Genomic DNA, 22,717 nt, shown 5'->3' with positions numbered 1-22,717 from the left:
CTATATCATCTTTATATAGACTGTTTATGAACAAATTATGAATATTATTATTATATTTATATGTTATATAATAAATATGTTATTCAGACCGTCAAAAGTCTGTTTTTATATCTATATAGTCCTTATATATCATCATATAGCAATCCGACTGTATATATCTTTCTATAAACTGCCTTTATCTATATATAGATACTCAACAGACTGTATTTAAATCTATATAGACCTTATATATCCTTATATAGTAATCAGAATGTCTATACCTTCATATAGACAGTCTATCTAACTAAGGTCTCTTTAGGCCTCTTTATGCATTTTGCTGCTCTTTTTATTCACATGGTTTTATCTTTATAGCAGATGCATTTTGGCTCAGTTTTAATGGAATTGACATGTTAAACTTCATTTTTTTCTCAGAGTATTTGAATGAGCCTGATACTCAAAAACTTCACTGTCACATTTAGTCTGATTGATACTCAGAGTATTTTCTCAGAAGGTGAGAATACTTAAATAAAACAGAGGCCTGGGGTCACTGAGGTCAGATGACGCGTACTTACTTACTTCTTTCCCTAATATCAGAGCTGCATGAAATGACTGATGTACATGGTGATGAAAAGGTTGAACAAGGACAGAAACTTGACAGACAACTCCATGTTAGCCCCCACCCAGACTGCTATGAACCTGGGTGTGACACTCGACAGTCAACTCTCCCTTACGGCCAACATTACTGCAACAACACGTTCCTGTAGATTCATGCTGCACAACATCAGGAGAACACGTTCCCTTCTCACTCAGAAGGCGGAGCAGGTTCTGGTCCAGGCTCTGGTCATCTCACCTCTAGACTATTGCAACTCCCTCCTGGCAGGTCTACCTGCTAGTGCCATCCGACCTCTGCAGCTCATCCAGAATGCAGCACCTCCACTGGTCTTTAACCTAAATTCACACACACTACTCCCCTCTTCTGCTCCGTTCACTGGTAACCAGTGGCTGCCCGCATCGCTTTCAAAACATTAGTACTTGTGTACCGTGCTGTGAACGGATCGGATTCAGTCTCCATCCAGGACATCGTCAAACGTTACACACCAGCCCGTTCACTCTGCTCTGCATCTGCCAATCGGCTTGTTGCTCCCTCACTTCGAGCTAAACACTCAACAAAATCACAACTGTTTGCTGTCCTGACTCCTAAATGGTGGAATGAGCTCCCCATTGACATCAGGACAGAAAGTCTTCACATCCTCTGCCTCAAACTGAAAACTCACCTCTTCCGACTATACCTTGAATGAAAGTTTAAACAAACACATTAGTAGCACTTAAATGGTACTTAGTTATATCACTTTGTAGTTTGGCTTTCTTGAAGAAATTCTACTTTCTTGATTCTTGTAGTTCTGGGTTTGAACCCTCATGGTTGAAGGCACTTATTGTAAGTCGCTTTGGATAAAAGCGTCAGCTGAATGAAATGTAATGTAAAACAAAATCAGCCTCACACCTTGATGGAGTTATTGATGATGGTGAACTGCCAGCAGAGGGCAGTGTGCATCTACTTAGAGACATGAAGGGATATTCCTGAGGGAGAGAGTTACTCCCAGAGCAGCTTCCTGGCTTCAGTGTTCAGGCGCAGTTGGATTTAGTTGAAGAAACAAAATCACTTGGTCAGATTTTGATACATTTCTTGGTTTGGGATGAAATAGTCCATTAACAACAATCACATTCAAAGGTTTTCTGGTAAAAAGCCTTGAAGACAAACTTCTTCCATTTGTGCAGACCAGAACTTTTCAAAGTCAGACACAGAAGTGAAAGTTCCTTCATGTGATGTCCACATGTTCTCACTCAGCGTCACCTCTTCCTCTCAGTTTCATAAAGACAGGTGCACTCAAATGTAATTTGCATGAATTTTATGCATCGCTGCTCCTCAGAGTTAAAGTCACAGAGAGTCTGAACGTAAGATGAGCCTGAGGTGGTGGGGGGGCGTTGAACATAAACTTTATTAATTCAGATGCACAGGTCTGCACTTTTATAATTTTGATGATAAAATATTTGTAAACATTTGTATTATTTCTGAAAACTGAGAGACAAAAAATGTATTTAACTTTGTCATGAATTAATATTTCGAAAATACAGTTTGACTTCATTTGAAAGCTGTAAAACAAACAGGATGCTTCAAAAGAATTAAAACAAAATGTTTTAAAAACTCAATTGCACGTTTACTCACTTTGTTATTCAAGGGGAATGAAATACACATATTTGCACCAATGAAAGTGACACAATTTGAATCCAGATGCTGACGACCCTCAATTCTGCTTCTTCATATTTAGTGTAAATCCAAACAGCAACGCTCCTGAGTTTGTGTCCCACATCACCTTCAGTCCGCTCAGAGCAGAGGAATCATTTCCATAGAGAGGAGGCTTTGCATCGTCAGCTGATCCTCCACTGAACTGAGAAGCTTTATAGTCCTGGGACTCCAACTCTGCAGGACTCAGACCCGTCAGTCCACCACAACCACCATGACTCTCATCACCCTCCTCATCTGGACGCTGGCCTGCTGCAGCTTCACAGGTTCAGTCACTCAGCAACATTTCAGACGTGATGCGCTGCCTGTTCTCTCTCTTCACCTCCGTTGATTAATGTATGATTTGTGTTTGTGTGCAGGATGCAGCGGCCAAGTGACTGTGACTCAGCCTCCAGTCGTGACATTTACTCCAGGATCCACTGTCACACTGAACTGTAACACCAACCCAAGTGTTTATAGGAATAGTAATGGTGACTATATGTTCTGGTACCAGCAGAAACCTGGACAGGCTCCCAAGCTTCTTATAAAGTTTGCATCAACTCTTAATTCAGGAACTCCCTCTCGATTCAGTGGCAGTGGCTCTGGTTCTAGCTTCACCTTAACCATCAGCGGAGTTCAGAGTCAAGATGCAGCAGTTTACTACTGTCAGAGCTATCATCAAGTAAGAGGAGCACCTGTGTTGACACAGTGATTTACAGTCGTACAAAAACCTCCCTCAGTCAGACGCAGAGACATGAGCTGTTACAGCAGGAAGAGAGTGGGACACAGACCAGTGAACATAGAGACTGACAGTAACCTCACCAAGCACAACAGACACAATCACACACTTTCAGACCTAAGATGAAGCTCTTCAAAAGTTTTGTTTTACTCACTACATCACGTTACTCCTACAAATCAATGACCAGTTTATAATATTTAAATATCATTTCACCTCAAGCTTTGCTTAATCTCTTATTTTCCACAGGAGACTCAGTAGAATATTTCTAAGTTTGTTCAAAAAAATGCAGTATTTGCAGTATGTAATTTTTTTAGTACACTCAATAATCCTACATAGACCAAGGTGCATTCCATAGGCTGTATGCATCTTTATATATATTGGTTGTGCACTCTATCTTTGCATTAACAGTTTTAAAAGACATATATACTTGTATTGATTGTCTTAAATTCTACATATTTTGAATGTAATTTCATCCTCTTTATATATACTGTTTATGAACAAATTATAAATAATAATAACTATTGTTATGTATATATCTAATATAATGATATATTATTTAGACAGTCAATAGTCTGTATTTATGTCCATTTAGACCTTATAGATCATCATATAGCAATCCGACTGTACATTTTTTTTTATCTATATAGACCTTATTTATTATAAGAAAATTATTCTAATATTCCTGAGGGAGAGAGTTACTCCCAGAGCAGCTTCCTGGCTTCAGTGTTCAGTCACAGTTGGATTTAGTTGAGGAAACAAAATCACGTGGTTAGATTTTGATACGTTTCTTGGTTTGGGATGAAATAGTCCATTAACAACAATAACATTCAAAGGTTTTCTAAAATTATTATGTATTATTCAGCCTGTATATACCTTCATATAGACAGTTTATGTAACTAAGGTCTCTTTAGGCCTCATGATGCATTTTGCAGCTCTTTTTATTCACATGGTTTTATCTTTATTAGCAGATGCAGTTTGCTCAGTTTGAATGGAATTGACATGTTACACTTTAGTCTTTTTTGTACAAAGTATTTGAATGAGCCTGACATTCGTAAACTTCACTGTCACATTTAGTCTGATTGATACTCAGAGTATTTTCTCAGAGGGTGAGAATACGCAAATAAAACAGGGACCTGGGGTCACTGAGGTCAGATGACGCGTACTTACTTACTTCTTTCCCTTTTATCAGAGCTGCATGAAATGACTGATGTACATGGTGATGAAAGGTTGAACAAGGACAGAAACTTGACAGACAACTCTGTGTTAGCCCCCACCCAGACTGCTATAAACCTGGGTGTGACTCTCGACAGTCAACTCTCCCTTACGGCCAACATTACTGCAACAACATGTTCGTGTAGATTCATGCTGCACAACATCAGGAGAATACGTCCCCTTCTCACTCAGAAGGCGGTGCAGGTTCTGGTCCAGGGTCTACACATTCTCCGCCACAAACTAAAAACACACCTCTTCAGACTATTTCTTGAATAAAAGTTTAAAATAACACATTAGTAGCTCTTAAATGGCACTTAATTATAGCACTTTGTAGTTTGGCTTTCTTGAAAAAATTATACTGTCTTGATTCTTGTTGTTGTGGGTTTGTAGCCTCATGGCTGAATGCACTTATTGTAAGTCGCTTTGGATAAAAGCATCAGCTAAATGAAATGTAATGTAAAACAAAATCAGCCTCACACCATGATGGAGTTATTGATGATGGTGAACTGCCAGCAGAGGCCAGTGTGCATCTACTTAGAGACATGAAGGGATATTCCTGAGGGAGAGAGTTACTCCCAGAGCAGCTTCCTGGCTTCAGTGTTCAGTCGCAGTTGGATTTAGTTGAGGAAACCAAATCACGTGGTTAGATTTTGGTACATTTCTTGGTTTGGGATGAAATAGTCCATTAACAACAATCACATTCAAAGGTTTTCTGGTAAAAAGCCTCGAAGACAAACTTCTCCCATGTGTGCAGACCAGAACTTTTCAAAGTCAGACACGGAAGTGAAAGTTCCTTCATGTGATGTCCACATGTTCTCACTCAGCGTCACCTCTTCCTCTCAGTTTCATAAAGACAGGTGCACTCAAATGTATTTTGCATGAATTTTATGCATCGCTGCTCCTCAGAGTTAAAGTCACACAGAGTCTGAACCGTTTTCACGCACTCACACAGGAAACTGCATCAGGATGATGTTGACAGTAACTCTGAGTGTCATGCTGGTTTTTCTGAGTCAGGGTGAGAGATTTTGAACGTGGTGGAAATGTGTTTCTTTATTTTCCTCCACAGGCTGTTGAAACTTTTTCCTCTGATGCTCTTTCATTCAATTCATATTTCAGAATCTGCTGCCAACAAATTTCTGACTCAGACTGACTCAGTCAAGTCTGTTAGTCTTGGAGGGACTGTGAACATCGGAGCCACAGGGAGTTCAGATATTGGTGCTGACCTCAGTTGGTACCTTCAGAAACCTGGACAGGCTCCCAAGCTTCTCATATACAAAGCATCAACTCTTCAATCAGGAACTCCCTCTCGATTCAGTGGCAGTAGATCTGGTTCTAGCTACACCTTAACCATCAGCGGGGTTCAGGCTGAAGATGTTGGAGATTATTACTGTTCCGGTGATCATGGCAGTGGAGTGTTCACACAGTGATTTAGAGCCGTACAAAAACCTCCCTCAGTTTGACTGAAGTGAAACTGGTCTGCTGCAGCTGCACAGAGAATAACTGGTCCAGTGAACACAACACAAGTCTTCAAGCAGAGGAATCGAAACACAACTGAAACAAACCCCACAAACACTTCTCGTTTTGTATTCTCCTCATTCACTTCCCGCTCTGAATCTACTGACCGAACCCGGCACCGTAAATCAGTCCAAACAAAAAGCTCCAGGTTATTGTTATAGATTTTGAAATAAATGCTTTAATGCTTCATATGTAGTATCCTCTACTGACGTGCAGAGAAGTGACACAACTGAAACCATCTCCTGCTCTGTCTGACACTGCAATGATCCAGACTGGAGGTTTTGCAAAGTTTAAAATGTTGAAAGCAAAACAAAGACACAGATTTATTGTGACACACAGTTTTATTCAATGATGATTATGATGTTTTGATGAATGAGTAGGTTTGTTCAAAATTAGAATTAAACAAATAAAAGTCAGTTTAATTAAAAACACTATCAGAGATAAAGCAGAATATGCAGATGATCGATACTGAAAAGCAACATGGACACTGAAACCCAGCAGAAAGCTGCAGAGAGGAGATGTGCAGCTCATCAAAGAATCAGCATCATGTCAGACAGGAAGTGATGTCGTCTCTCTACTCCGAGCAGAGGTCAGGGTCCAGGGTTTGAGCGACAGGGCTCTGTCCGTTCAGACTGGCCTCACAGCTCACTGAGCCCGCCTTCCTCCACTGCTCTGCAGGGAGGCTCATGGTGCTGCTCCAGCTGTAGTGGCCGGCCCCCCCCAGGACCCCCGGGCTTAGAGACACCCCTGAGGACCTGATGCTGCCCCCCACCTTCCAGCCCAGGCTCCAGGCTGAGGGGAAGCCCCCGCTGGCCATACACACCAGAGTGGCAGTGCCCTGCTTCAGCTCTTCACTGGAGGGGGGGAGGAGGGTCAGGGTGGGCCGCACCACACCCACTGGAGGAGAGAGAGGGGAGAAAAGACAAAGGGATGAGGATGAAGGAAAATGACGTACAGGTGATTTCTTGTACGTTATAAAATGAAACAGAAGAACTTCTACTGTTGAACATCATTTACTCAGAGTCAGACCATCAGCCGCAGGGTTCAAGCGTCAATGTGGCTGAGAAGGTTCACTGATAATGATTCTTGATGATTATTGAGGACGTCTTCATGTCTGTTTCTCAACGTGTGACAGTGAAGAACTCGTCCCTGAGATGATTTTCTTCTGTTTAAACTCACAGAGCTGAAACACTGGTGTGAAAACAGTTCAAACCTTTAACGTCTGTTTCTTTCACTTCCTCTTCACCACATGAAGCGTGAACACAAAGCTGAGCTGAATCTACTGATAAAATCCTGTTTGTGTTCAACATCAGATTTTTGTGCCAAAATATGTTTGATCAATTAAAACTAAACATTTTTAAACAGTATATGATTTAGTTTGAAGCTTGAGCAAATTCTATTTTAAAACATTTTAAACATATGAATAAAAATCATCATTTTACAGGAAAATAGATGAAACATTTGTAATATTATGTTTCTATAAATGTATTAATCTACATAAATTGATTACGATAAATAAATATTGATCTGCATTTCTTTCTCTCAGGATATGAGATTACCTCAGATTGATAAAAATTCAACAAAATTATCAGCCAGTCAATCTCTGAACTTGATCAAATTATTGCTCATTATTTGATAAAAGTTACAAAATGCACAAAGTAAAAATCTCTGGTACTTACAGTCAATGTTGAGTTTGGTTCCTCCACCGAAAGTCAACCACAGTGATACAGACTCATTAGGTGCTCGTACAAAAACCTCCTGCACCGTGAACAACAGTCTGTCCACTGAAGAGTCACTTTTTACTGGTAAATCTTCACAATTTACACTGAATATTTATATTGAGCTAATTTGTTTTGAACTTTCATTAAGAATTAAATTTTTGTTACTTCTAAAGATTGAGAGACAAAAAGTTGATTCAACTTTGTCATGATATAATATTTTGAAAAAAACGTTGACATCATTTGAAAGCTGTAAAACAAACAGGATGCTTCAAAAGAGTTAAAACAAAATGTTTTGAAAATTCTATTCGACGTCTACTCACTCTGTACTTCAAGGGGAATGAAATACACATATTTGCATCAATGAAAGTGACATAATTTGAATCCAAATGCTGACGACCCTCAATTCTGCTTCTTCATATTTAGTGTAAATCCAAACAGCAACGCTCCTGAGTTTGTGTCCCACGTCACCTTCAGTCCGCTCAGAGCAGAGGAATCATTTCCATAGAGAGGAGGCTTTGCATCGTCAGCTGATCCTCCACTGAACTGAGAAGCTTTATAGTCCTGTGACTCCAACTCTGCAGGACTCAGACCCGTCAGTCCACCACAACCACCATGACTCTCATCACCCTCCTCATCTGGACGCTGGCCTGCTGCAGCTTCACAGGTTCAGTCACTCAGCAACATTTCAGATGTGATGCACCTCCTGTTCTCTCTCTTCACCTCCGCTGATTAATGTATGATTTGTGTTTGTGTGCAGGATGCAGCGGCCAGATGACTGTGACTCAGCCTCCAGTCGTGACATTTACTCCAGGATCCACTGTCACGCTGACCTGTAAAACCAACCCCAGTGTTTATAACGATGGTTCTGATGATATTCTGTCCTGGTACCAGCACAAACCTGGACAGGCTCCGAAGCTCCTAATATACTGGGCGAACAGGATACAATCAGGAGCACCAGCTCGGTTTAGTGGCAGTGGAAGCAGATCTGACTTCTCTTTGACCATAAGGGGAGTTCAGAGTGAAGATGTTGGAGATTATTACTGTCTCGCTTATCAAGACGGTGGACAGTTCACACAGTGATTTAGAGCCGTACAAAAACCTCCCTCAGTTTGACTGAAGTGAAACTGGTCTGCTGCAGCTGCACAGAGAATAACTGGTCCAGTGAACACAACACAAGTCTACAAGCAGAGCGACAATGAAGCTAAACACAACTGAAACAAACTCACAGTTTTAAATGTTCAGAAATCTCCAAACAAAGCCCCATGAAACCATCTTTGTCAAATTTATATTTTCTACTTTGTTTAATTGACTTTATTACTTCACTATCCTTTACGTGGATACACAGGTGTGCTCTTTTTAAATTTTGACTATATGATACTTGTTTGAAAATTATTCGATGTAGTTCATGTGTTTCTTTGTAGGGGGATGTTTGGGTCAATGTAGGCTCCCAAGGTCCCTTTTGCCTGAGGCCCTTAAAGTCCCTTTAAACGCCCCTGGAGTCCCACAAATGAGTTTTCATGGTGATTCTCTGGCTGAGCAGTGAACGCTGAGTTTTTAGTTTTTAGTAAAGACGAAATAGAAATGTGAAAAGCAAATGACATGAGAAGATGAAATATTTATTCTTGTTTCAAAAGTAGCACAATACAGCATTGGACTGTGATAATGAGTTGAAGAAAAGACATGAAGACATGCAGAGCTGCAGTAGAACACATGTAAATCAAAGGGACCCACAGTAGAGCACAATGACTCCACCCGGTCGTCTCTCTACTCCGAGCAGAGGTCAGGGTCCAGGGTTTGAGCGACAGGGCTCTGTCCGTTCAGACTGGCCTCACAGCTCACTGAGCCCGCCTTCCTCCACTGCTCTGCAGGGAGGCTCATGGTGCTGCTCCAGCTGTAGTGACCGGCCCCCCCCAGGACCCCCGGGCTTTGAGACACCCCTGAGGATCTGATGCTGCCCCCCACCTTCCAGCCCAGGCTCAGGGGCTGAGGGGAAGCCCCCGCTGGCCATTCACACCAGAGTGGCAGTGCCCTGCTTCAGCTCTTCACTGGAGGGGGGGAGGAGGGTCAGGGTGGGCCGCACCACACCCACTGGAGGAGAGAGAGGGGAGAAAAGACAAAGGGATGAGGATGAAGGAAAATTACGTACAGGTGATTTCTTGTACGTTATAAAATGAAACAGAAGAACTTCTACTGTTGAACATCATTCACTCAGTGTCAGACCATCAGCCGCAGGGTTCAAGTGTCAATGTGGCTGAGAATGTTCACTGATAATGATTCTTGATAATTATTGAGGACGTCTTCACGTCTGTTTCTCAACGTGTGACAGTGAAGAACTCGTCCCTGAGATGATTTTCTTCTGTTTAAACTCACAGAGCTGAAACACTGGTGTGAAAACAGTTCAAACCTTTGTCGTCTGTTTCTTTCACTTCCTTTTCACCACATGAAGCGTGAACACAAAGCTGAGCTGCATCTACTGATAAAATCCTGTTTGTGTTCAACATCTGATTTTTGTGCCAAAATATGTTTGATCAATTCAAACTAAACCTTTTTTAAACAGTTTATGATTTAGTTTGAAGCTTGAGCAAATTCTAATTTAAAATATTTTAAACATGTGAATAAAAATCATTATTGTACATGAAAATAGATTAAATATTTTTTTAATAGTATGTTTCTATAAATGTATTAATATACAAAACATTATTACAACCAATAAATATTTATCTGCATTTCTTTTTCTCAGGATATGAGATTACCTTAGATTGATAAAAATTCAACAAAATTATCACCAAGTCAATATCTGAACTTGATCAAATTATTGTTCATTATTTGATAAAAGTTATAAATGCACAAAGTAAAAATCTCTGGTATTTACAGTCAATGTTGAGTTTGGTTCCTCCACCGAAAGTGACCCACAGTGATACAGACTCATTAGGTGCTCGTACAAAAACCTCCTGCACCGTGAACAACAGTCTGTCCACTGATGAGTCACTTTTTACTGGTAAAACTACACAATTTAAACTAAATATATATATTAAGCTACTATGGCTTGAAATTTCATGAAGATTTAATTATTAAAAAAATAAAGATTTGTTAACATTTAAAAAAAAAAAAATTAACTTTGTCAAAAATTAATATTTAGAAAAAAATATTTTCACATCATTTGAAAGCTGTAAAATAAACAGGATTGCTTTAAAATAATTAAAACAAAATGTTTTGAAAATTCTACATCTACTCACTCTGTAATTCAAGGGGAATGAAATACACATATTTGCATCAATGAAAGTGACACAATTTAAATCCAGATGCTGACGACCCTCAATTCTGCTTCTTCATATTTAGTGTAAATCCAAACAGCAATGCTCCTGAGTTTGTGTCCCACGTCACCTTCAGTCCGCTCAGAGCAGAGGAATCATTTCCATAGAGAGGAGGCTTTGCATCGTCAGCTGATCCTCCACTGAACTGAGAAGCTTTATAGTCCTGTGAATCCAACTCTGCAGGACTCAGACCCGTCAGTCCACCACAACCACCATGACTCTCATCACCCTCCTCATCTGGACGCTGGCCTGCTGCAGCTTCACAGGTTCAGTCACTCAGCAACATTTCAGACGTGATGCGCTGCCTGTTCTCTCTCTTCACCTCCACTGATTAATGTATGATTTGTGTTTGTGTGCAGGATGCAGCGGCCAAGTGACTGTGACTCAGCCTCCAGTCGTGACATTTACTCCAGGATCCACTGTCACACTGACCTGTAAAACCAACACCAGAGTTGCAACATGTAGTTCTTTTGATTGTATGTCCTGGTACCAGCAGAAACCTGGACAGGCTCCACAGCTCCTAATATACAGGGTGAGCAAAATCCATTCAGGAACACCAGCTCGGTTCAGTGGCAGTGGAAGCAGCTCTGACTTCTCTTTGACCATCAGTGGAGTTCAGAGTGAAGATGCAGCAGTTTACTACTGTCAGAGCGTCCATGTAGTAAGCGGAGCAGAAGTGTTGACACATTGATTTACAGTCGTACAAAAACCTCCCTCAGTCAGACGCAGAGACATGAGCTGTTACAGCAGGAAAAGAGTGGGACACAGACCAGTGAACATAGAGACTGACAGTAACCTCAACAAGCACAACAGACACAATCACACACTTTCAGACCTAAGATGAAGCTCTTCAAAAGTTTATTTTACTCACTACATCACTTGATTCCTACAAATCAATGACCCGTTTGTAATATTTAAATATCAATTCACCTCAAGCTTTGCTTATTCTCTTATTTTCCACAGGAGTCTCAGTAGAATATTTCTAAGTTTGTACAAAATAGATTTTGTCAAGTGCAGTATTTGCAGTAAATAAATTCATGATGCATTTGTAGTATACTCAAGAATACTACATGGAGCAAGGTGCATTCCATAGGCTGTATAATTTTTATATATATTGTTTATAGACTGCATATATATTTGTATTGATTGTTTTAAACTCTTTATTTTTTATATAGACTTTGAACATTTTTAAATAGACTGTATATGAATATATTATTGATATATTCAGAATCAGAATCAGAATGTAATTATTGCCAAGTAGGTTTACACCTACCTGGAATTTGCTCTGGTTTTTGGTGCATACAATGAACATAAAAACATAAAAACACAATCAATTCTACACACATAAGAAAAAAACAATATATAAGATAAAGATATAAAAGATAAAAGATATACAAAGTAAAAGTAAAATGCAAAATGCAAAACAGGAGAGCAATGTCAATTTGCAATATGCAATGTAATGTGATATAATATAATATAATATATGTTAATGTAACACATCCTTGAGGCGTGGGGGCGGGATAATAGTCCAAGTCAGGTGGGGGTCCCGGGCCTTGTTGATAAGGCCAACTGCAGCCGGGAAGAAGCTGGTCTTGTGGCTGAGGTTTTAGTCCTGATGGACTGCAGCCTCCTGCCGGAGGGAAGTACCTCGAAGTGTTTGTGACCCGGGTGGGAGGGATCGGCCACAATCTTACCTGCACGCCTCAGAGTCCTAGAGGCAAACAGGTCCTGCAGAGATGGCAGATTGCAGCCAATCACCTTCTCAGCAAAACCGATGATACGCTGCAGTCTGCCTTTGTAATTGGCAGTGGCAGCAGCGAACCAGATAGAGATGGAGGAGCTGAGGATGGACGCGATGAGGCAGGTGTAGAAGTGAACCATCATTGTCTTTGGCAGGTTGAACTTCTTCAGCTGCAACAGGAAGTACATCCTCTGTTGAGCCTTTTTGGTGAGGGAGTTGATGTTCAGCTCCCACTTGAGGTCCTGGGAGATGATGGTGCCCAGGAAGCGGAAGGACTCTGCAGTGACGACTGGGGCGTCTCTCAGGGTGATGGGGGTGGGTGGGGCTGGGTTGCTTCTAAAGTCTACAACCATCTCCACTGTTTTCAAAGCATTGAGCACCAGGTTGTTCTGATCACACCAGGTCACCAGATGGTCAATCACCCAACTGTAGGCGGACTCATCCCCACCAGAGATGAGCCCAATGAGGGTGGTGTCGCCCGCAAACTGAAGGAGTTTGATGGACTGGTGACTGGAGGTGCAGCTGTTGGTATACAGGGAGAAGAGTAGAGGGGAAAAAACACAGCCTTGAGGGGAACCTCCAAAGGTGCTTATGGTCTTTGAGTCAGAGACATGCTTCCCCAGCCTCACGTGTTGCCTCCTGTCAGACATGAAGTCTGTGATTCACCTGCAGGTGGAGTCCGGCACACTCAGCTGTAGAAGATCCGGAATGATGGTGTTGAAGGCAGACCCGAAGTCCACAAACAGGATCCTGGAGCAGGTTCCTGAGGAGTCCAGGTGCTGGAGGATGAAGTGAAGGGCCATGTTGACTGCATCGTCTACAGACCTGTTGGCACTGTAGGCAAACTGCAGGGGGTCCAGGAGAGGGTCAGTGATAGCTTTGAGGTTAATTATTATTATTATATATATATTGTATATACAACATATATTAATCAGACAGTCAATAGACTGTATTTAAATCTATATAGACCTTATAGATCATCAAATAGCAATCAGACTGTCTATATACCTTCATATAGATAGTCTATCTAACTAAGGTCTCTTTAGTTCTCATGATGCATTTTGCAGCTCTTTTTATTCACATGGTTTTATCTTTATTAGCAGATGCAGTTTGCTCAGTTTTAATGGAATTAACATGTTAAATTATTATTTAAAGTATTTGAATGAGCCTGATACTCGTAAACTTCACTGTCACATTTAGGTTGATTGATACTCAGAGTATTTTCTCAGAGGGTGAGAATACTTGAATAAAACAGAGGCCTGGGGTCACTGAGGTCAGATGACGTGTACTTACTTACTTCTTTCACTAATATCAGAGCTGCATGAAATGACTGATGTACATGGTGATGAAAAGGTTGAACAAGGACAGAAAACAAAATCGGCCTCACACCATGATGGAGTTATTGATGATGGTGAACTGCCAGCAGAGGGCAGTGTGCATCTACTTAGAGCAGGGGTCTTCAACGTTTTTCAGGCCAAGGACCCCCAAACTGGTGGAGAGATTGAGCAGGGACCCCCTACTATATATATTTTATAAAATTGTCTTTTATATTAAACTGGGCCTAGTGCCATATATAAACATAGCTGCCCTATTATTGTGCATTCAATACTAAGCTATTCAAATATTACACTGGTTCATATATTCATGTTTTTAATTTAAACATGTGCAAAGTACAGGGCCATGCCACTGCCATTTATAAACATACATCTTGCATACAATACTGAGCTATTAAAGTAATTCACAGATTCAAGTTTTTATTTTAAACATGTAGAAAAGACAGTGAATCCTCAAGCCATCTGTGGATGGCACACATACTCCCACATTAGTGAGATGTCGGACCCTGATGGGTAGCACACAACTTATCTAACCTTGGACGGATGGCAGTTGTCAGGCAGAGGGTCATATCAGCCTCACAATGTGTTGGATGCATGTTAATGTGTATTTTAAGACGTTTAAATTTGTGGAAAATAAATTGGTTGGAAAATAAAATTAAAAATTACTAAAAAAATTGCCTAACTAACCAAACATTTTCGGACCCCCCTGCAGTACCTCCGCGGACCCCCTAGGAGTGGCGGACCCCCTGTTGAAGACCTCTGACTTAGAGACATGAAGGGATATTCCTGAGGGAGAGAATTACTCCCAGAGCAGCTTCCTGGCTTCAGTGTTCAGTCGCAGTTGGATTTAGTTGAGGAAACAAAATCACTTGGTTAGATTTAGATACATTTCTTGTTTTGGATGAAATAGTCCATTAACAACAATCACATTCAAAGGTTTTCTGGTAAAAAGCCTTGAAGACAAACTTCTCCCATGTGTGCAGACCAGAACTTTTCAAAGTCAGACACGGAAGTGAAAGTTCCTTCATGTGATGTCCACATGTTCTCCCTCAGCGTCACCTCTTCCTCTCAGTTTCATAAAGACAGGTGCACTCAAATGTATTTTGCATGAATTTTATGCATCGCTGCTCCTCAGAGTTAAAGTCACACAGAGTCTGAACGTAAGATGAGCCTGAGGTGGTGGTGGTGGGGGGACGTTGAACATGAACTTTATTACTTCATTATCATTTACGTGGATGCACAGGTCTGCACTTTTATAATATTGATGATAAAAAATGTCTTTACATTTTTATTACTTCAGTACATTAAGAGACAAAAATTTGCTTCAACTTTGTCATGAATTAATATTTCGAAAAGAAGTTTGACATCATTTGAAAGTTGTCAAACAAACAAGATGCTTCAAAAGAATTAAAACAAAATGTTTTGAAAATTCTATTATACATCTACTCACTCTGTAATTCAAGGAAAATGAAATACACATTTTAGCATCAATGAAAGTGACACAATTTGTATTCAAATGCTGACGAGCCTCAATTGTGCTTCTTCATATTTAGTGTAAATCCAAACAGCAACGCTCCTGAGTTTGTGTCCCACGTCACCTTCAGTCCGCTCAGAGCAGAGGAATCATTTCCATAGAGAGGAGGATTTGCATCGTCAGCTGATCCTCCACTGAACTGAGAAGCTTTATAGTCCTGTGACTCCAACTCTGCAGGACTCAGACCCGTCAGTCCACCACAACCACCATGACTCTCATCACCATCCTCATCTGGACGCTGGCCTGCTGCAGCTTCACAGGTTCAGTCACTCAGCAACATTTCAGACGTGATGCGCTGCCTGTTCTCTCTCTTCACCTCCGCTGATTAATGTATGATTTGTGTTTGTGTGCAGGATGCAGCGGCCAGATGACTGTGACTCAGCCTCCAGTCGTGACATTTACTCCAGGATCCACTGTCACGCTGACCTGTAACACCAACCCCAGTGTTTATAGGGATAGAAGTGGTGATGATTATACGTCCTGGTACCAGCAGAAACCTGGACAGGCTCCACAGCTCCTAATATACTGGGCGAACAGGATACAATCAGGAACACCAGCTCGGTTTAGTGGAAGTGGAAGCAGATCTGACTTCACCTTAACCATCAGCGGTGTTCTGGCTGAAGATGTTGGAGATTATTACTGTCTTGGTAGTGTTGGCGATGGAAAGTTCACACATTGATTTAGAGCCGTACAAAAACCTCCCTCAGTTTGACTGAAGTGAAACTGGTCTGCTGCAGCTGCACAGAGAATAACTGGTCCAGTGAACACAACACAAGTCTTCAAGCAGAGCGACAATGAAGCTAAACACAACTGAAACAAACTCACATTATTAAATGTTCAGAAATCTCCAGACAAAGCCCCATGAAACCAACTTTGTCAAATTTATATTTTCTACTTTGTTTAATTGACTTTATTACTTCACTATCCTTTACGTGGATGCACAGGTGTGCTCTTTTTAAATTTTGACTCTATGATACTTGTTTGAAAATTATGTGATGTAGTTCATGTGTTTCTTTGTAGGGGGGATGTTTGGGTCAATGTAGGCTCCCCAGGTCCCTTTTGCCTGAGGTCCATAAAGTCCCTTGAAACGCCCGTGGAGTCCCACAAATGAGTTTTCATGGTGATTCTCTGGCAGAGCAGTGAACACTGCGTTGACCGGCCCAGTTGCACGTGTTGTAAACTGAGCTGTATCGTAAAAAACCTGCCTCAACTAGTTGCTCTTCAGAATGAGTTCTAACAGAAAACTACTATAAACACAGAGAATAAATACCATGTATTATAAAACACATTGAGCTCATACAACCAGCACATCCTGCAAGTTTAAAACCAGAATAATCTGACAATTGTGGTTATTTATCAATTTCATTTGATGACTAAATGTTGCCAAATATTTATTTATCGACTTTAATTGTCATTTCGAATCCGTTACACTTTATCAAATAGTGATATGATTATTATTATAATCACACATTCAAAAGTATATTACCATTAAGCACTCACACATCAGAACATGGATGGAACAGAATATCTCATAAACTCTAATTCTAAATGTGTAATTTCCCTTTAATGTCTGAGGTTTCATTATAAACTTTTACTTCTGTCACTTATTGACAATAATATGAATTATGAGGAAAGTCTGACAAACTACTAATGTGATACTTTTGGGATTTTCATCATTTTGTTCAATGTTCAACTCAGAAGTCAGAAACATGGTTTTCAAGAAGATCCACACGAGATAAATTACTGTCTAAGTAGAAGTAAAATACAGATTTACATTAATATATTTTGCCGCAGAAAAAAATAACACAGAAGCAGATGTTGGTGATGATATATTTTATTTTAGTAAAGTAAAAATAGAAATGTGAAAAACAAATGACATGAGAACATGAAATATTAATTCTTGTTTCAAAAGTAGCACAATACAGCATTGGACTGTCATAATGAGTTGAAGAAAAGACATGAAGACATGCAGAGCTGCAATAGGACACATGTAAATCAAACGGACCCACAGTAGAGCACAATGACTCCACCCGGTCGTCTCTCTACTCTGAGCAGAGGTCAGGGTCCAGGGTTTGAGCGACAGGGCTCTGTCCGTTTAGACTGGCCTTACAGCTCACTGAGCCCGCCTTCCTCCACTGCTCTGCAGGGAGGCTCATGGTGCTGCTCCAGCTGTAGTGGCCGGTTCCCCCCAGGACCCCCGGGCTGTGAGACACCCCTGAGGACCTGATGCTGCCCCCCACCTTCCAGCCCAGGCTCCAGGCTGAGGGGAAGCCCCCGCTGGCCATACACACCAGAGTGACACTGTCCTGCTTCAGCTCCTCATTGGAGGGGGGGAGGAGGGTCAGGGTGGGCCGCACCACACCCACTGGAGGAGAGAGAGGGGAGAAAAGACAAAGGGATGAGGATGAAGGAAAATTACATACTGGTGATTTCTTGTAAGTTATCAAATGAAACAGAAGAACTTTTACTGTTGAACAACATTCACTCAGTGTCAGACCATCAGCCGCAGGGTGCAAGTGTCAATGTGGCTGAGAAGGTTCACTGATAATGATTCTTGATGATTATTGAGGACGTCTTCACGTCTGTTTCTCAACGTGTGACAGTGAAGAACTCGTCCCTGAGATGATTTTCTTCTGTTTAAACTCACAGAGCTGAAACACTGGTGTGAAAACAGTTCAAACCTTTAACGTCTGTTTCTTTCACTTCCTTTTCACCACATGAAGCGTGAACACAAAGCTGAGCTATATCTACTGATAAAATCCTGTTTGTGTTCAACATCTGATTTTTGTGCCAAAATATGTTTTATCAATTCAAACTTAACATTTTTAAACACTTTATGATTTAGTTTGAAGCTTGAACAAATTCTATTTTAAAATATTTTAAACATGTGAATAAAAATCATCATTATACATGAAAATACATTTAAATATTTGTAATAGTATGTTTCTATAAATGTATTAACATACAAAAAATGATTACAACCAAAAATATTTATCTGCATTTCTTTTTCTGAGGATATGAGATTAGCTCAGATTGATAAAAATTCAACAAAATTATCAGCCAGTCAATCTCTGAACTTGATCAAATATTTGTTCATTATTTGATAAAAGTTATAAATGCACAAAGTAAAAATCTCTTGTACTTACAGTCAATGTTGAGTTTGGTTCCTCCACCGAAAGTGCACCACAGTGATACAGACTCATTAGGTGCTCGTACAAAAACCTCCTGCACTGTGAACAACAGTCTGTCCACTGAAGAGTCACTTTTTTCACTTTAAACTACACAATTTACACTTAATATTTATATGGAGCTAATGTGGCTTGACATTTCATCAAGATTTAATAATAAAAAAATATATATTTGTTAACATTTTTGTTACCTCTTCAAATTGAAAGACAAAAAGTTAATTTAAGTTTGTCATGAATTAATATTTCGAAAAATAGTTAAGCATCATTTGAAAGCTGTAAAACAAACAGGATGCTTCAAAATAATTAAAACAAGATGTTTTGACATCCTATTGTACGCCTTCTCACTCTGTAATTCAAGGGGAATGAAATACACATATTTGCATCAATGAAAGTGACACAATTTGTATTCAAATGCTGACGAGCCTCAATTGTGCTTCTTCATATTTAGTGTAAATCCAAACAGCAACGCTCCTGAGTTTGTGTCCCACGTCACCTTCAGTCCGCTCAGAGCAGAGGAATCATTTCCATAGAGAGGAGGCTTTGCATCGTCAGCTGATCCTCCACTGAACTGAGAAGCTTTATAGTCCTGTGACTCCAACTCTGCAGGACTCAGACCCGTCAGTCCACCACAACCACCATGACTCTCATCACCCTCCTCATCTGGACGCTGGCCTGCTGCAGCTTCACAGGTTCAGTCACTCAGCAACATTTCAGACGTGATGCGCTGCCTGTTCTCTCTCTTCACCTCCGCTGATTAATGTATGATTTGTGTTTGTGTGCAGGATGCAGCGGCCAGATGACTGTGACTCAGCCTCCAGTCGTGACATTTACTCCAGGATCCACTGTCACACTGTCCTGTAAAACCAACCCCAGAGCTTATGCGTATAGTGCTGGTGATTATTTGTCCTGGTACCAGCAGAAATCTGGACAGGCTCCCAAGCTTCTTATATACTATACATCAACTCTTAATTCAGGAACTCCCTCTCGATTCAGTGGCAGTGGCTCTGGTTCTAGCTACACCTTAACCATCAGCGGTGTTCAGGCTGAAGATGTTGGAGATTATTACTGTCTCGGCTCTGTTGGCGATGGAAAGTTCACACAGTGATTTAGAGCCGTACAAAAACCTCCCTCAGTTTGACTGAAGTGAAACTGGTCTGCTGCAGCTGCACAGAGAATAACTGGTCCAGTGAACACAACACAAGTCTTCAAGCAGAGCGACAATGAAGCTAAGCACAACTGAAACAAACTAACAGTTTTAATGTTCAGAAATATCCAAACAAAGCCCCATGAAACCATAATTGTCAAATTTAGATTTTTCAGTTGAAGACTAGAACGTCTAAATGTGTGTAAGATGAGCCTGAGGTGGTGATGGAGGAGGGATGGGTTAAATCATCTTTTTTACTTCACTATCATTAACGTGGATGCAGAGGGCTGCACTTTTTTTATTTTTGACTATACAATATATGTTTGAAGATTGTCATGATGTGGTTCATGTGTTTCTTTGTAGGGGGGTGTTTGGGTCAATGTAGGCTCCCCAGGTCCCTTTTGCCTGAGGCCCCTAAAGTCCCTTGAAACACCCCTGGAGTCCCACAAATTAGTGTTCATGGTGATTCTCTGGCGGAGCAGTGAACACTGCGTTGACCGGCCCAGTTGCACGTGTTGTAAACGGAGCTATATCGTAAAAAACCTGCCTCAACTAGTTGCTCTACAGAATGAGTTCTAGCAGAAAACTACAATAAACACAGAGAATATATACAATGTATTATAAAACACATTGAGCTCATACAACCAGCACATCCTGCAAGTTTAAAACCAGAATAATCTCACAAATGTGGTTATTTATCAATTTCATTTGATGACTAAATTTGCCAGATATTTATTTATTGACTTTGATTGTCATTTAGATTCTATAACACTTCATCGAATAGTGATATGATGATTATTAAAATCACACATTCATAAGTGTATTACCATTAAGCACTAACACATCAGAACATTGATGGAACAGAATATCTTATTAACTCTGATGCTAAATGTGTAATTTCCTTTTAATTTCTAAGGTTTCATTATAAACTTTTATTTCTGTCACAAATTGACAATAATAGGAATTATGAGGAAAGTCCTGCAAACTACTAACGTGATACTTTTGTGATTTTCATCATTTTGTTGAAAGTTCAACTCAGAAGTCAGAAACATGGTTTTCATGCAGATCCACACAAGAGAAATTACTGTCTAAGCAGAAGTAAAACACAGATTTCAATTCATATCTTTTGCTGCAGAAAAAATAAAACAGGAGCAGATGTTGCTGATGATATATTTTATTTGAATAAGGTATAAACAGAAATGTGAAAAACAAAAATAGATTTATATTTTGCAGTATGTAAATTTATGGTGTATATGTAATCAAGAATCCTTCATAGAGCAAGGTGAATTCCATAGGCTGTATACATCTTTATATAGATTGTTTGACGACTTTATCTTTGCATTAATAGTTTTTAAGGACATATAGACTGCATATATATTTGTATTGATTGTCTATAGATTCTACATATTTTATATAGACTGTCATCCTCTTTTTAAAGTCTGTTCATCAATATATTATGAAAAGATTATTATATTATTCATATTTTATAATAAATATATTATTGAGGCAGTGAATAGACTCTATTTAAATTTATACAAACCTTATATAATCATCATATAGCAGCATATATCTTTATTTAAACTGCATATAACTATATATAGAAACTCAATAAACAGTCTTTATATCTATATAGACCTTAAATATCATTATATAGTAATCAGACTGTCTTTATCTTCATTTTTTTGTTGCACATATCTATATATAGATACTCAATAGACTGTATTTAAATCTATATAGACCTTATATATCCTTATATAGTAATCAGAATATCTATACCTTCATATAAACAGTCTATCTAACTAAGGTCTCTTTAGGCCTCATGATGCGTTTTGCAGCTCTAATTATTCACATGGTTTTATATTTATTAGCAGATGCAGTTTGGCTCAGTTTTAATGGAATTGACATGTTAAACTTTATTTTTTTCACAGAGTATTTGAATGAGCCTGAAACTCGAAAACTTCACTGTCATATTTAATCTGATTGATAGGCAGAGTATTTTCTCAGAAGGTGAGAATACTTAAATAAAACAGAGGCCTGGGGTCACTAAGGTCAGATGACGTGTACTTACTTACTTCTTTCCCTTATATCAGAGCTGCATGAAATGACTGATGTACATGGTGATGAAAAGGTTGAACAAGGACAGAAACTTGACAGACAACTCCGTGTTAGCCCCCACCCAGACTGCTATGAACCTGGGTGTGACACTCGACAGTAAACTCTCCCTTACGGCCAACATCACTGCAACAACATGTTCCTGTAGATTCATGCTGCACAACATCAGGAGAATACGTCCCCTTCTCACTCAGAAGGCAGCGCAGGTTCTGGTCCAGGCTCTGGTCATCTCACCTCTAACACTATTGCAACTCCCTCCTGGCAGGTCTACCTGCTAGTGCCATCCGACCTCTGCAGCTCATCCAGAATGCAGCAGCTCCACTGGTCTTTAACTTAAATTCACTGACACTACTCCCCTCCTTTGCTCTTTTCACTGGTTACCAGTGGCTGCCCGCATCGCTTTCAAAACATTAGTACCTGTGTTCCGTGCTGTGAACGGATCGGATTCAGTCTCCATCCAGGACATGGTCAAACGTTACACCCCAGCCCGTTCACTCCGCTCTGCATCTGCCAATCGGCTTGTTGCTCCCTCACTTCGAGCTAAACACTCAACAACATCACGACTGTTTGCTGTCCTGGCTCCTAAATGGTGGAATGTGCTCCCCATTGACATCAGGACAGAAAGTCTACACATCCTCCGCCGCAAACTTAAAACAGACCTCTTCAGACTATACCTTGAATGAAAGTTGTAGTAGAAAATTAACTAAGCAAGGTTGAAAAAGTATTTTGTATTTGGACAGTAAGTGTTTGAAGCCTTCTCAAGAGACTTTTATGACTTGTATTACATACAACAGATGTTTGATGACTTGAGCTGTTTTCTGGTCTGAACTGTTTATGACGTCAATACAGTGAGACCTTTTGCGACTTAATTACCCATCAAAGGAAGGAGTGTATCTCTTCTTA

At 40.1% G+C, this 22,717-nt stretch overlaps 8 gene segments (V, D, J or C); 6 read left to right on the top strand and 2 right to left on the bottom strand.

Moving 5' to 3' along the window:
* Nucleotides 1-2,456: 2,456 nt before the first annotated feature.
* Nucleotides 2,457-2,972, top strand: LOC133015004 (immunoglobulin kappa variable 4-1-like). The segment is given in 2 exon segments: nt 2,457-2,547; nt 2,641-2,972. Coding segments are annotated over 2 exon segments (384 nt in total).
* Nucleotides 2,973-5,166: 2,194 nt separating this feature from the next.
* LOC133015897 (Ig kappa chain V region 3547-like) lies at nt 5,167-5,638 on the top strand. The segment is given in 2 exon segments: nt 5,167-5,226; nt 5,328-5,638. Coding segments are annotated over 2 exon segments (360 nt in total).
* Nucleotides 5,639-6,048: 410 nt separating this feature from the next.
* LOC133015969 (immunoglobulin lambda constant 1-like) lies at nt 6,049-7,445 on the bottom strand (the record flags this gene model as incomplete). The annotated part of the segment is given in 2 exon segments: nt 6,049-6,623; nt 7,406-7,445. Coding segments are annotated over 2 exon segments (363 nt in total), but the record flags the coding sequence as incomplete, so codon positions are not given.
* A 429-nt stretch (nt 7,446-7,874) lies between these two features.
* On the top strand, nt 7,875-8,527 carry LOC133015992 (immunoglobulin kappa variable 4-1-like). The segment is given in 2 exon segments: nt 7,875-8,111; nt 8,205-8,527. Coding segments are annotated over 2 exon segments (375 nt in total).
* Nucleotides 8,528-10,792: 2,265 nt separating this feature from the next.
* Nucleotides 10,793-11,452, top strand: LOC133015003 (Ig kappa chain V-VI region NQ2-6.1-like). The segment is given in 2 exon segments: nt 10,793-11,027; nt 11,121-11,452. Coding segments are annotated over 2 exon segments (384 nt in total).
* Nucleotides 11,453-15,515: 4,063 nt separating this feature from the next.
* LOC133015001 (immunoglobulin kappa variable 4-1-like) lies at nt 15,516-16,049 on the top strand. The segment is given in 2 exon segments: nt 15,516-15,630; nt 15,724-16,049. Coding segments are annotated over 2 exon segments (378 nt in total).
* A 1,363-nt stretch (nt 16,050-17,412) lies between these two features.
* Nucleotides 17,413-18,702, bottom strand: LOC133015000 (immunoglobulin lambda constant 1-like). The segment is given in 3 exon segments: nt 17,413-17,735; nt 18,517-18,621; nt 18,696-18,702. Coding segments are annotated over 3 exon segments (435 nt in total).
* Nucleotides 18,703-19,012: 310 nt separating this feature from the next.
* On the top strand, nt 19,013-19,663 carry LOC133015895 (immunoglobulin lambda variable 3-25-like). The segment is given in 2 exon segments: nt 19,013-19,247; nt 19,341-19,663. Coding segments are annotated over 2 exon segments (375 nt in total).
* The last annotated feature ends 3,054 nt before the right edge of the window (nt 19,664-22,717 follow it).

The sequence above is a fragment of the Limanda limanda genome, chromosome 12, assembly GCF_963576545.1.
Source record: "Limanda limanda chromosome 12, fLimLim1.1, whole genome shotgun sequence".
Lineage (NCBI taxonomy): Eukaryota > Metazoa > Chordata > Actinopteri > Pleuronectiformes > Pleuronectidae > Limanda > Limanda limanda.
The sequence above is the reverse complement of the archived record's forward strand: the minus strand, read 5'-3'. Positions and strand labels throughout refer to the sequence as shown.